Source organism: Cebus imitator, unplaced genomic scaffold (genome assembly GCF_001604975.1).
Source record: "Cebus imitator isolate Cc_AM_T3 unplaced genomic scaffold, Cebus_imitator-1.0 Scaffold912, whole genome shotgun sequence".
Taxonomy (NCBI): Eukaryota; Metazoa; Chordata; class Mammalia; order Primates; family Cebidae; genus Cebus; species Cebus imitator.
This window is the reverse complement of record NW_016108227.1, coordinates 1-14,494: the sequence shown is the minus strand read 5'-3', so window position 1 is coordinate 14,494 and position 14,494 is coordinate 1. Positions and strand designations below refer to the sequence as shown.

General features: G+C 37.1%; 1 protein-coding gene across 1 annotated transcript; it reads left to right on the top strand.

Moving 5' to 3' along the window:
* Nucleotides 1-6,196: 6,196 nt before the first annotated feature.
* LOC108298191 (melanoma inhibitory activity protein 2-like) lies at nt 6,197-7,865 on the top strand (the record flags this gene model as incomplete). The annotated part of the gene is given in 3 exon segments (XM_037735688.1): nt 6,197-6,854; nt 6,857-7,653; nt 7,797-7,865. Coding segments are annotated over 3 exon segments (1,509 nt in total), but the record flags the coding sequence as incomplete, so codon positions are not given.
* Between the last annotated feature and the right edge of the window lie 6,629 nt (nt 7,866-14,494).

The window sequence follows — 14,494 nt, the reverse complement described above, 5'->3', positions numbered from 1 at the left end:
CATTCATGGATTCAACCAATATTGTAGCCAAAATAGTAGAAGAAAATTGTGTCTGTACTGAACATATACAGACTCCTTTTTTGTTATCGTTACTCCCTAAAAAATATGGCATAACAACTATGTACATAGCACTTACATTGTATTAGGAACTATAAGTAATCTAGATATGAGTTAGAGTATATTGGAGGATGTGCATAGGTTATATGCAAATACTAAACCATTTTACATCAGGGACCCGAGCATCCACAGATTTGGTATTTTTCAGGAGGTCCTGGAACCACTCTCCCACCGATACCTTGAGATGACTATATGTGAATTGTAAGGCTGTAAATTTTCATCAAAGCATAGCTTTCCCTATATCACTTATTTGATCCAGGAAATATACTGTTTTAAATTTATTATTTGGTTCCAAACAGTTTTGTACTTCCATCAAGATCTTTTTAACCCATCTTAGAAGGATATTTCTTAGCTTTCAAACTTTGAAGGATGTTTTTAGTTGTCATTTTATTATTGATTTTATTCTTTTGAAATTTGTTACAATTGCTTTGTGTAACACAATATGATAATTTTAGTAAATTTTCGATGTGTACTTGAATATGCATTTTGCAGTTATTAGATACAGTGTTTTATATAAATCAATTAGCTAAAATTTGGTAATCAGGTTTTTGATATTGTGTGTGTTTATTGATATTTTTGTTTGCTTGTTCTCAGTTATAGATAAGTGTTAATATTTGCCATTATGATTATAGGTTTTTCTTTTTAATTTTGTCATTTTTTTGTTTCGAAACTATGTATTAGTTGCATAAAATTTTATTGATATATTCTTTTGTGTATTTTATAAAATATTCTTCATTAATAGTTTATTTCCTTAAAGTCTACCTTGATATAGTTTAGCTGCATGAAGTCACTTTCTGCATCAAGTTTGTGTTTGATAAGTGTTTTCCTGTTGTTAACACATTTTTCTCTGTCATTATATTTAAGGTGCTTTTTTATTCCCATTACTTCAGCTTAAACATAGCTTTGACATTTTCTACTTGTGCGACTATAGACAAGTAAGAGTCACAATGTTTAAATAACTTTGCCAAGTCTATTAGCACTGAATCTAGAATTCGGTCTTTCTGGCTCATAATGCTTCCCTTAATTGTGATTCATGAAAATGGTATGTTTGATTCTGAATCTACCAATAGCTAGTGGCATGTCTTTATTTATGTTAGGCACTTTCTTATGATTATAAAAAAAATGATAATTGCCTTATATTTATGGCGTTTTTAGTTTTCTGTTTTTTTGTGTGTTTTTAGTTTTCAAAAAATGCATTCCTATTTCTCTATAATATATAAAGAGCAATTATTAAAATTCACACTAGAATGGCTTCTACTTCAACTTGATCATTTAAAATTAGACCTCCTCAAATTTTTCTCCAGTTACTCTGTGAGGCTTCCAGCGGGCTAACTCACATGAGATCAGGAATAATTCTTCTGTTGTAGTCTTATCATCAAGCACACTCAATACTCTTTGCTGCGAATGGTGCACTTGGTATCACGGTTTACTGGGGGTCACACTTACCTCTGCTGATGACTACAGTTTCTATTACTCAGTTAGCACTGGACAGATGGACTCTTCTATTTCCTTATTTTGTCTACTTTATTCCAAAGCTAGAACTTTATTCCTCATAGCAGAGAGACTAGGAGGCATTTTTTTTTATTGTACTTTAGCTTCTGGGGTACATGTGCAGATCATGCAGGATTGTTGCATAGGTACACACATGGTGATGTGGTTTTCTGCCTCCATTTTTTGTAAAAATTTTATGAGAAAGGGTATCTAAAAAATATATAAATAAGCATGATTTTAATACAAAACTATATTACCATATTTATGACATACTTGTGGATTATTTATGACAGCAGTCCTCAACCTTTTAAATAAGGACCAGTTTGATAGAATATAATTTTTTTATGGATGAAGGCAGGGGATGGTTTTGGGATAAAATTGTTCCACCTCAGATCATCAGGCATTAGATTCTCTAAAGGAGCACACGCCCTAGATCCCATATAAGCAGAGTTTACAATATGGTTCACACTCCTATGAGACTCTAATGCTATTGCTGATCTGACAGGAAGTGGAGCTCCCGTGATAATGCTGAGTCACCTGCTACTCACCTCCTACTGTCCCTCCTGGTTCTCAACAGGCCAAGGACAAGTACTGGTCTGTGGCTCAGGGGTTGGAAACCCCTGATTGAGGATAATAATCTTTGTCTTAAATTATTTTTAGCATGTGAATTAGGGTCGTTATACAATCAGAAATAATTACAATAAATAAAGATATAAAGTAGTGCTTTGAGGTCTGATCTAACACTTAAAAATTAAGATTAGTCTGCATTGACGATTTATTTGAACCTTTGTGAACATCCTCCCTACCACACCCCACATCTTGCCAAGAAGTTGCCAGTTTTTAACCATTACAATTCTCTCTGAAAGTTTTTTAGGTGAATGTATACTTTAACTTGCCAGATCAGAAAAGAAAACAGACAAAACAAAATGAAACAAAACAAATACCCTCAAAAAACCCATAAATAAATATAAATAAATATAAGTAAAATGTAAAATGTGTTTCTGTCTTGGTATTCTGTTTTATTAAATTTGGAAAACTATATGTCTTTTGGTTACATCTCTAAATAGTAACGAAAAGTAGATTCATGAAAATTTAAGTATTGAAAATATCAGAGACTTCCCCACTTGACAGTCTTTCATTCTTTATATGGCTGAATATATGAAATGGATAGGATAAAGGCTTTCTTCTTTAACTTCAAATGAACTTTTTGGCCTCAGGTTTAAAAGATGACAAGAGTCATTAAATACAATTCAATATTTATTAAGTGCTTACAGTATGTCATAGATTATTAGGTGTGGGTGAATAAGGATGAAAATGTCTTCCTTCTAGCCTTTGGAAATTCACAGTATAAAAAGAAGAAAATACAATAGTTCACTTTTCCTATGCAGAATCAAGATCCCTAGCCAAGACCCTCTTAAAAATCTACATTTTGAAGCCATCTCTGACTTTAAAACCACAGTAATAATTTATAAAATATATTTTAAAATGAAAATTAAATAGAGATAGCTATCAAAAAACCAAGATAGACTTTTCTTTGAGTGATAAACAGAACAGAAATAAAAAGCAGAGATGACTGAAACAATTCTGATCCACGCTACTTAGATGCTACAGAGAGATGTGGTCTAAAAAGAACTTACTTAGGTTCTTCCCCAAGGACTGCGGAAGGCTGCCCCACAGGGAAACAAGGCTGAAGTAAAGCTGGGCCATCTACTGCTAGGCTAATGACTCATAGGAAGTGACTAACCTAAAAGCTTAGAGACCTCAGAAATAGCCACATGATCAGCTCTGAGCTAGTTCCTTGCAAGTTATTTTTTTTCTTATTGCATTTTAGGCTTTGGGGTACATTTGAAGAAAATGCAAGGTAGTTGCACAGGTACACACATGGTAGTGTGATTTGCTGCCTTCCTCCCCTTCACCTATATCTGGCATTTCTCCCCATGCTATCTCTCCCCAACTCCCCACCCCCGGCTGTCCCTCCCCTATTTGCAAGTTATTGACTGCAAGCTCTCATATTCTCTGTGGAGCAAAAACTCGAAAGAATTATGAAAGAGAAGGCTGCAGTTTAAGGAGCAGAGGTTCAATGAAGTCCACTACGAAACCACCCAGCAGAGAGAAGTGAGTACTGAAAAAGAAGTTTAAAAATAACCCTTAAAATGTGAAAATTCAATTTCCAAAACACATGGATTCTTTAAAAAGGCAGCTTAAAAATCCCCACCAAGCAGAAGATGAATGAAACTGAAAATAAAAGAAGAATCTGAACAATGTTTACTTTGGGTTTATCAAAGAGCCAAATGGGGGAAATAGAATTGGAAAGAACAAGAAATAGGGACATCCAAGAAGCCAAAATTACATATGTAAGAAAAAAATTTACTAAAGTTAAAACAATTCAATATCTTGGAAATGGCAATTATGGTCAGTATAATTAAAATTAAAACGAAATCTCAATTGATAATATTAAAATTATATTGGACTAATGAAAGTGAGAATGCATAAATATGCTAATTCATTAATAAGAAATTAATAAGTTAGAGACAGTAAGATATAAAAAACACAAGAACACTTGTGAATTTTGGAGGATAAACTAACGGATTTAATAGCATTTTAGCTAATAGATGTTGACAAATGCCCAAGGAGAGAAAGTAGAAAAGTGACACTCAAAGTGGTAATGACACAGTTTACTAGAAGTGAAGAAAGAAATGTCTCTAGATGGGAAATTAGCTGTAAATATTGATCATAATAAAATTAAATCAGCTACCAAAGTAAAACTGCAGAGCATCATGAAAAAAGGAAAACCTTAAGGTGCTACCAGAAGTAGTAGACACTGTCTACAGAGGGAAGACAATGGTATTTAATCAGACTTCTCATCAGCAACAAGAGTAAAATCTTCAGATTACCAAAATATATATATAAATCTATAACTGACTGAATTATTAAAGATGGAGGGAAACGATGATCGTTTGAGAAATATAAAGGCAGTAACAGTATATCTATATATTCTCATTAATAGAAAAAAGTGTAAAGTAATGGCTTAAGGAACTTTACAGTTTCAAACTTAGAATAGTGGCTTCAAATGCCTGAAATTCAAGTCAATGAATTTTACATTTTACATTGTAACTGTTGTTTCAGTTTTGTCAAACAACATGCCTATTTTGTACAATGCATTCTGATGTTGTGTTTTAACCAAACACGTCATAGAGATTTTTTTTTAAAGCAAACATTGCTTAATATAAATTTAAATGATGTTCCTGCATTCAATGATCAATTAAGAAATGTGATTAGGCTGAGAGCGGTGGCTCACACCTGTAATCCTGGCACTCTGGGGAGCTGAAGTGGGTGGATCACTTGAGGCCAGGAGCTCAAGACCAGCCTGGCCAAAATGGCAAAACCCTGTCTTAACTATAAATACAAAAATTAGCCAGGCATGTTGGTGCATGCCTGTAATCCCAGCTACTCAGGAGGCTGAGACATGAGAATCGGTTAAACCTGGGAGCCACAGGTTGCAGTTGCAGTGAGCCAAGATTGTACCACCACACTCCAGCCTGGGTGATGAAGCAAGACTCTGTCCAAAAAAGAAAAAAAAAAAAAAAAAAAAAAAAAAAAAAAAAAAAGAGAAAGAGAATATGATTTTTAAAAAGCTATTCTTAAAGTAGTAATAAAAAACAAAGTATGCCCAAAACAACAAAACATTAATGTAGAAAATTACAAAATGTTTGCGAAGGACATAAAAGATAATCTTAAAGGGGGAAAATGTTACTTTAATGATGCAAAAAGTCAATTTCTATAGCTATGGAAATTTGTCCCAAAATATCTTTAAATGTAATGCAATTCAGAATGCCAAAATATCTCAGTGTGGTGGCATACACCTATAGTCCTAGCCACTTGGAAGGCTGAGGTGGGAGGATCTCTTGAGTCCAGGGTTTTGAGGCTGTAGTGAGCTAACGATTGCACCACTGCACTCTAGCCTGGGTGACAGAGACTCTGTTTCTAAAACCAAACAAAAAGCCAAAATAATTTCTTAATGAAGCTTTATATGTTGATAGTAGAATTAACATAGAAGAACAAAATGTCAATAATGTCCAAGGCAATTTTGAAGAAATACAAATTTGCAGTCTCTCCTTGACAATGGTTTTTATAATTAACAAGCTAAAGTAATTAACACGATATGATATTACCAAAATAAAACAGTTAAATGGGGGTCGGGCCGGGACCTGCACTGCCTCAGGATGTAAAGTGTAACAAGGGGGTTGGGGTGGGTAGCGTGGGCCTGTGAGGCCTGTGGGTGCTCACATCCCCCAGCTCCCCCCGCAGCTGACTCCACAGTGGTCCTCTCTGGTTGATGCATATGGATTCAAGTTCTAGACTGAAGCCTACCTGTTCTCCAGTGCCCCCCACTTCCTGGGTCCCCCAGCTCCCCCTGCAGCCAGCTCCGCAGTGGTCCGCCCCGGTTCCAAACTGAAGGTTCTGTGTTCTGTGACCGCAACAGGCTGGGGTTTCTGCGGTGACCACCAGAACAGCCTTGGCGCTGTGGAGGAGCCCAGAGCTACCCCCTCAGCTGTACTTGGGGATGGTCTTTTAGGAGCTACCCAGGATTGTGGCTGCACTGATGGAAAGTATGGTATCAAATTCTAGTGGTTTTCCATGGGAATTAGTAATATGGGCAGGTGTTATTGGATTTTTTGCTATTCCCCTGTTTTTGTGGAGGACTATCAGGTCAGTTAGGAGTTGGCTTTATGTGGAAAGAGAGAAAAAGCTTGCCGTAGTGCTTTGTGAACTAATTGAAAAAAAATGCAAACTGCTTGAAAAATCTAGGCGTGCTCAGAAAGAGTGTGGAGACTATAAAGTAGAGTCATCTTTACAGGATAACAGCTTTGAGAAGGAGGCAGCAGAAGCACAAAGATTGCAGGCAGCCTGTGAAAATCTTAACAGGTCCATTTCTGAAATTAAGAATGAAATATTCTATCTAGAAAAAGAGTTAAAGGAAGAGAAATCTAAACATAGTGGGCAAGAGAAGTTGATGGCGGATAGTTCAAAAATGATACAATCACTAGAAGGTCACTCAAAATCCCTCAAATCGCAAATAACTGAAGCCAAAATGACCTTCAGCATATTTCAAATGAATGGAGAACAACTGAAGACAACAATAAAAGATGCTTTGAATGAAAATTCTCAACTTCAGGAAAGCCATAAACAGCTTTTGCAAGAAGCTGCAGTATGGAAAGAACAAGTGAGTGAACTTAATAAGCAGAAATATCGTTTGAAGACTCCAAAGTGCACACAGAACAACTTATAATTGATAAAGATGATCACATCAAGACTCTGACTGAACACTTTCTGAAGATGAAAGATTGGGCTACTATGCTTGGAGAAGAAAGAACGGATTATCATGACTTGACATTGGAAATGAACAATGAATTGGAAAATGGTGCCTACTTAGATGATACTCCAAAAGGAGCTTTGAAGAAACTGATTCATGCTAAGTTATATACTTTAAAAACTTTAGAAGGAGAAAGAAACCAAATTTTTATTCAGTTGTCCAAAATTAATGAAATACAGAAAGATCTTAGAGACCATATTAAACATCTACAGTCTGAACAAGCATCTTTACAGTCAGAAAACACACATTTTGAAAGCGAGAATCAGAAGCTTCAACAGCAACTTAAAGTAATGACCGAATTATATCAAGAAACTTCAATGAGACTTTACAAAAAGTTAGAGAATGAAGAAAAGTTTTCTAAAGTAGACAGAAAGATCAACTATACCACTGACCAGCCGGAGAACTATAGAAAGCAAGTCAAAGATCTTGAAGAAAAGTTGGAAAGAATGATTCTTTCTTATCAAAGGCAGATGATTTCCTATAAGAGAAAAGAACATGAAAATTGGTTGGCAGCTCAGACTGCTGAAGGAATCCTCAATGATTTCAGGAAAGAAAATGCTCACAAGAGACAAAAATTAACTGAAATGGAGTTTAAATTCAAATTATTACACAAAGATCCTGCTGCACTTGATGTTCCAAATACAGGATTTGGCAAAGAGAATTACCCATATGTTACCAATATGAGAAGAGGACCTCCTTGCCCCCCACCTCCTCCAGGAATCAGGTTGGGAGCTTCTCCACATGATTTTCCACCAAGAGATTTCCCAGGTCCGCCATATGCTCCATTTGCAATGAGAAATGCCTATCCACCCAGGGCTTTTCCTCCTTACCTTCCACCAAGACCTGGATTTTTCCTCCCTACCCCAATACACTGAAGAAAGAAGTGAGATCCCTGTAGGGTTCATTCCATCTTCTAATGACCCTGCAACTGAACAAAAACAATTCAGATTGATCTCCAGTTCCCTCAGAATTAATTCTGCCTTCGAATGAGCCTGCTACTGAACATCCAACACAACAGCAAAAAACCTGACTGTATTTGATTCTCTTCCAAAGTAATTTAGACTGATCTCAAGTCCCCATCAGGGTTGACTCCACCTTCAAGTGAGCCTGCCACTGAACATCGGCACCACAGGAAGAAAGCTGACAATTTGTGTTATCCTCCAATGTAATTTTGGCTGATCTTGAGTCCCCATCAGGGTTGACCCTGCCTTGAAGTGATCCTGCCACTGAACAGCTGGCACTACAGCAAGAAAGCTGACAGTATTTGTGTTCTCCTCCAAAGAGATTGGGACTAATATTGAGTCCCCATCAGGGGTGACTCCACCTTCAAGTGAGCCTGCCACTGAACATCTGGCACCAGAGCAAGAAAGCTAAAAGATTTGTGTTCTCCTCCAACATAATTTTGACTGATCTCCAGTCCCTGTCAAGGTTGACTCCACCTTCAACTGAGCCTGCTACTGAACGTCTAGGACCACAGCAAGAAAGCTGACAATATTAAGTTCTCCTCTAAAGTAGTTGTGACCGATCTCCAGTCCCCATCAAGGTTGACTCAGCCTTCAGGTGATCCTGCCACTGAACCTCTGGCACCATAGCAAGAAAGCCAACAATATTTGTGTTCCCCTGCAAAGTAGTTATGACTGATCTCGAGTCCCAGTCAGGGTAGACTCAGCCTTCAAGTGAGCCTGCCAGTGAACATTGGCACTGCAGCAAGAAAGCTGACAATATTTGTGTTCTTCTATAACATAATTTAGACTCTTCTCAAGTCCCCCCCATAAGGGTTGACTCCACCGTCAACTGAGCCTGCCAGGGAACATCCAGCACCACAGCAAGAAAGCTGACAATATTTGTGTTCTCCTCCAAAGTAGTTGGAACTAATATCAAGTCCCTATCAGGCTGACTCCATCTTCAAGTGAGCATGCCACTGAACATTGGGCACCACAGAAAAAACCTCACAGTATTTGATTCTCTTCCAAAGTAATTCAGACTGATCTTGAGTCCCCATCAGGGTTGATTCCAACTTCAAGTGAGCCTGCCGCTGAATATTGACACAACAGGAAGAAAGCCGACAATTTTTGTGTTATCCTCCAATGTAATTTTAACTAATCTTGAGTCCCCGTCAGGGTTGACTCTGCCTTGAAGTGATCCTGCCACTGAACATCCAGCACCACAGAAAGAAAGCTGACACTGTTTGCGTACTCCTCCAAAGAGGTTGGAACTGATATTGAGTCCCCATCAGGTTTGACTCCACCTCCAACTGAGCCTGCTACTGAACATCCAGCACCAGAGCAAGAAAGTTGACAGTATTTGTGTTCTCCTGCAAAGTAGTTGTGACTGATTTCGAGTCCCAGTCAGGGTAGACTCAGCCTTCAAGTGATCCTGCCACTGACCATTGGCACCACAGCAAGAAAGCTGACAATATTTGTGCTCTATTCCAAATTAGTTGTGACTGATCTTGAGTCCCCATGAAGGTTGACTCAGCCTTCAAGTGAGCCTGATGCTGAACATCTGGCACCACAGCGAGAAAGTTGACAGTATTTGTGTTCTTCTCCAAAGTAGTTGTGACTGATGTCGAGTCCCCATCAGGGTTGACTCAGCCTTCAAGTGAGCCTGACAGTGAACATCCGGCACCACAGGAAGAAATATGACAATATTTGTGTTCTCCTCCAATGTAGTTGGGACTAATATCAAGTCCCCATCAAGCTAACTCCATCTTAAAGTGAGTCTGCCACTGAACATTTGGCACCCCAGCAATAAAGCTGACAGTATTTGTGTTCTCCGAAATAGTTGTGACTGATCTCAAGTCCCCTTCAGCGTTGACTCAGGCTTCAAGTGAGCCTGCCGCTGAACATCTGGCACCATGACAAGGAAGCTGACAGTATTTGTGTTCTCCTCCGAAGTACTTGTGACTGATCTCAAGTACCCATCATGGTTGACTCTGGCTTCTACTGAGCTTACCACTGAACATCCAGCACCACTACAAGAAAGTTGACAATATTTATGTTCTTCTCCAACATACTTGTGACTGATCTCAAGTCCCTATGAGGGTTGATTCCACCTTCAACTGAGACTGCTACTGAATACCTAGCACCACAGCAAAAAAGCTGACAGTATTTGTGTTCTTCTCCAAAGTAATTCAGGCTGATCTGTAGTCCCTATCAGGGTTGACTCAGTCTTCAATTAGCCTGCTACTGAACATCTGGCACCACAGCAAGAAAGCTGACACTGTGTTCTCCTCCAAAGTAGTTGTGACTGATCTTGAGTCCCTATCAGGGTTGACTCTGCCTTCAAGTGAGCCTGCTGCTGAACATCCAACACCACAGGAAGGAAGATGACAGTATTTATGTTCTCTTCTAAAGTAGTTGTGACTGATCTCAAGTCCCCATCAGGGTTGACTGCCTTCAAGTGAGCCTGCTACTGAACATCCAACACCATGGGAAGGAAGATGACAGTAATGACAGTATTTATGTTCTCCTCTAAAGTAATTGTGACTGATCTCAAGTCCCCATCAGGGTTAACTCAGCCTTCAAGTGAGGCTGCTACTGAACATCTGGGACCACAGCAAGAAAGTTGACAGTATTTGTGTTCTCCTCTAAAGTAGTTGTGACTGATCTTGAGTCTGCATCAGGGTTGACTCCGCCTTCATGTGAGCCAGCCACTGAACATCTGGCGCCACGGCGAGAAAGCTGATAGTGTTTATGTTCTCCTCCAAAGTAGTTGTGATTGATCTGAAGTCCCAGTCAGGGTTGACTCAGCCTTCAAGTGAGCCTGCCAGTGAACATCTGGCACCACAGCAAGAAAGCTGACAGTATTTATGTTCTCCTCTGAAATAGTTGTGACTGATCTTGAGTCCCCTTCAGGGTTGACTCAGCCTTCAAGTAAGCCTGCCACTGAACATCTGGCACCATGGCAAGGAAGCTGACAGAATTTGTGTTCTCCTCTGAAGCAGTTGTGACTAATCTCAAGTCCCAGTCAGGGTTGACTCCATGTTCAAATGAACGTGCCGCTTAACATCTGGCACCATGGCAAGGAAGCTGACAGTATTTGTGTTCTCCTCTGAAGTACTTGTGACTGATCTCAAGTACCCATCATGGTTGACTCTGGCTTCTACTGAGCCTGCCACTGAACATCCGGCACCACAACAAGAAAGTTGACAATATTTGTGTTCTTCTCCAACATACTTGTGACTGATCTCAAGTCCCTATGAGGGTTGATTCCACCTTCAACTGAGACTGCTATTGAACATCTAGCACCACAGCAAAAAAGCTGACAGTATTTGTGTTCTTCTCCAAAGTAATTCAGACTGATCTGTAGTCCCTATCAGGGTTGACTCAGTCAACTCAGGTTGACTCTGCTACTGAACATCTGGGACCACAGCAAGAAAGCTGACAGTATTTATGTTCTCCTCTAAAGTAGTTGTGACTGATCTTGAGTCCCCATCAGGGGTGACTCAGCCTTCAAGTGAGGCTGCCACTGAACATCCGGCACCACAGCAAGAAAGCTGACACTGAGTTCTCCTCCAAAGTAGCTGTGACTGATCTTGAGTCCCCACCAGGTTTGACTCTGCCTTCAAGTGAGCCTGCTACTGAACATCCGATACCACAGGAAGGAAGATGACAGTAATGACAGTATTTATGTTCTCTTCTAAAGTAGTTGTGACTGATCTCGAGTCCCCATCAGGGTTGACTCTGCCTTCAAGTGAGCCTGCCACTGAACATCTGGCACCACAGCAAGAAAGCTGACAGTATTCGTGTTGTCCTCCAAAATAGTTTGACTGATCTTGAGTCCCCATCATGGTTGACTCTGCCTTTATATAAGCCTGCTCCTGAACATCCGGAACCACAGCAAGAAAGCTGACAGTATTCGTGTTGTCCTCCAAAATAGTTTGACTGATCTTGAGTCCCCATCAGGGTTGACTCTGCCTTCAAATGAGCCTGCTACTGACCATCGGGAACCACAGCAAGAAACCTGACAATATTTGTGTACTTATTTACTGTGGTTGTAGACAAATGTGATTGTAACTTTATGCCTAATTAAATAAATTTTTAGTTGATTTAAGGACTTGTTTGGCATTAATAATTATAAAATCAGCTACTTTTTATATAAGAAAGTTAAATGATAAAGAACAGAGGGCTCAAACGCAGATTTATGCATATATATAACCTGTATGTAAATTGCTTATACATTGCGAATTTGGCATTACAAGTAAACTGAAAAATAATGAAGAGCATTTAATGAATTATGCTAGAACAATTTATTTGCAAAAAAATGCAACAAAATGTTATCTCCAACTAAAACTCTATTCAAAAATAAATTTGAAGTATTTTAATAATATAAATATGATCAGCTTTTTAATATCAAAGAGTATATGATATTTTTGTAAATTCAGGGTAAGAACAAATTTCACAAATTACATACAAAAACAAATCAGGAAGTATATGTTTAGTATGTTGCATCTCATGGTAATTGAAAACTGTTTGCAACAAAACACTAGTGGTGTATAGTTATAATCCTTAAAAGCATCAAAGGGTTACAACTGAAGTTTATAATGTACCACTACAGAGATGAAAATAAATATGGACAAGTTATGCTAGGAGACAGAAAAGAAAACATAATTATACTAAAGTATAGTCAATCTCTCCAACCATAAGGAAAATTTATAATGAAACAATGAGATTTTACACCCATAATTCGGCAAAAGTTTTTAAAAGTTTTGTGATGAGGAGAAACCAGACTTTCATGTACTATTGATGAAAATGACAGTTTTATACAAGCACTCTGAAAACCTATTTGTAATATTTAAAAATTTTGAAATGGTACAAATACGTTCATCCAGCAATTCTCAGTTTAGAGAGAATAATGGTGTATTGTGCAGCACTTTTTAAAAAGCACTAGTGTACATCTATTTACATAGTTATCTTAAACACAATTTAATTAGAAATCATAGTATAACACAATAAAAGTGTTGTCAAATAATATTATGGTTGATGTGATATTGAAAAGTATGTAAAGAATACAACATATTTTTTTTAAAATAACATAGTAATACTTTTTAAGTTTTAACAATTTTTTGGTAATTATATAATCAATTATGTGAGACATTTTCTTTAAAAATAGAAGGCAACTCCCTGTACTAATTTTTGAAACTTTTCTGTAAGCCTAAAATTAGTTCAAAATTTAAAAATTAAGCACATTAAAAATTATACATCATCAACATCTTGCTTTCTCTGGAAAGATAAAAGAAGAGAGAAAAAGAAATGGTATTGAGAGAACTATCATATTTTCAACAATAGTTATAAGTTTATTCTTAAAAATATGAAGCATAATATTAATATTTGTCAAGCCATATTCTTCTCTCTACTATTCTGAGTGTCTAAAACATTTAATATTTAATAAAGTAAATATAAATAAATAACTTTCAAGGTAATCACTTTTAAATATTAAAATAGACACCTTTAGTAAATTAATTGGTCAAATCTCATAGATATGCATGTTTGGAATTTAAGTAGGATTAGCAACTATATTGAATTACATGAAAGTTGCTTTCTATCTTTCTTTTCTCTTATTTATAGACATTGACCTTTGTTTAATCTCCAGCTTGATACTGTCAACAAATTACAATGAGATAGAATTCCCATGTTTGTAATTAGGATTCAAACTTGTAAATAATAGCTTTATAGTATTTTTAGATTGCTTTTTCAAGACTCCTGGTAGCAATACTTCACTTTTAAGTTATTATATTTCACTGGAAATGTCTTTCTCTCTTCTTTACAAGGGCTATTTCCTTATTTTTTAGGTGTATTTCAAAACATATTTGATTATGTTGGGTTTTTTTTTTTACTTAAAAAGGTTAAGAAGTCAGCTTTTAGAATGTATATATTTTTAATTTACTTATAGAATGCAGACATTCACTCTCAAACTATAAGAATTTTAGATTTTTAAGTTTCATTTTTTATAAAACAGAAAAGGATACTTTTAGTCATCTACATTTATTAGCTAAATCAATTTTAAGATTGAGATAATTACAACTATTGAACAGGTCTAATGGAGCATTGTTTTATTATTTATTGCTAAGATAGAAAAGGGGGAAAAATAAAAAATGCAAGTTGTCTATAGGGAGTAAGCAAGATGGGAGGCATAGATTAATTTTTATGATCCAAAGGAAGATAAACGGTTACATAGTCATTGATTGTGGAGAGTAGAAGTTGCCATCAGTCATGATTAGTGAAAAGGACAAGAAAGTATGAAATCTCCCCTTCATTTCGTTGCAAGCTATAAATTAGTTTCAGTCTGGCTCCCATGAATTCAAAATTTTCTGAGTCTATCTCAAAAGATGTTCTGCGGTAGATGTAGGGGAAGAAAAATTACTTCCTCTATTCTCTTAGCTTCTGTGACTGGGATCTGTAATTAAACTGACAAAAGAAAAAGCACACAAATTTTACTTGATGTGAATTTTTGCATGTACAAGGAGTCATTCATTGAAAAGAAGTGAAGACCTGGAGTGAAGACCTGAAG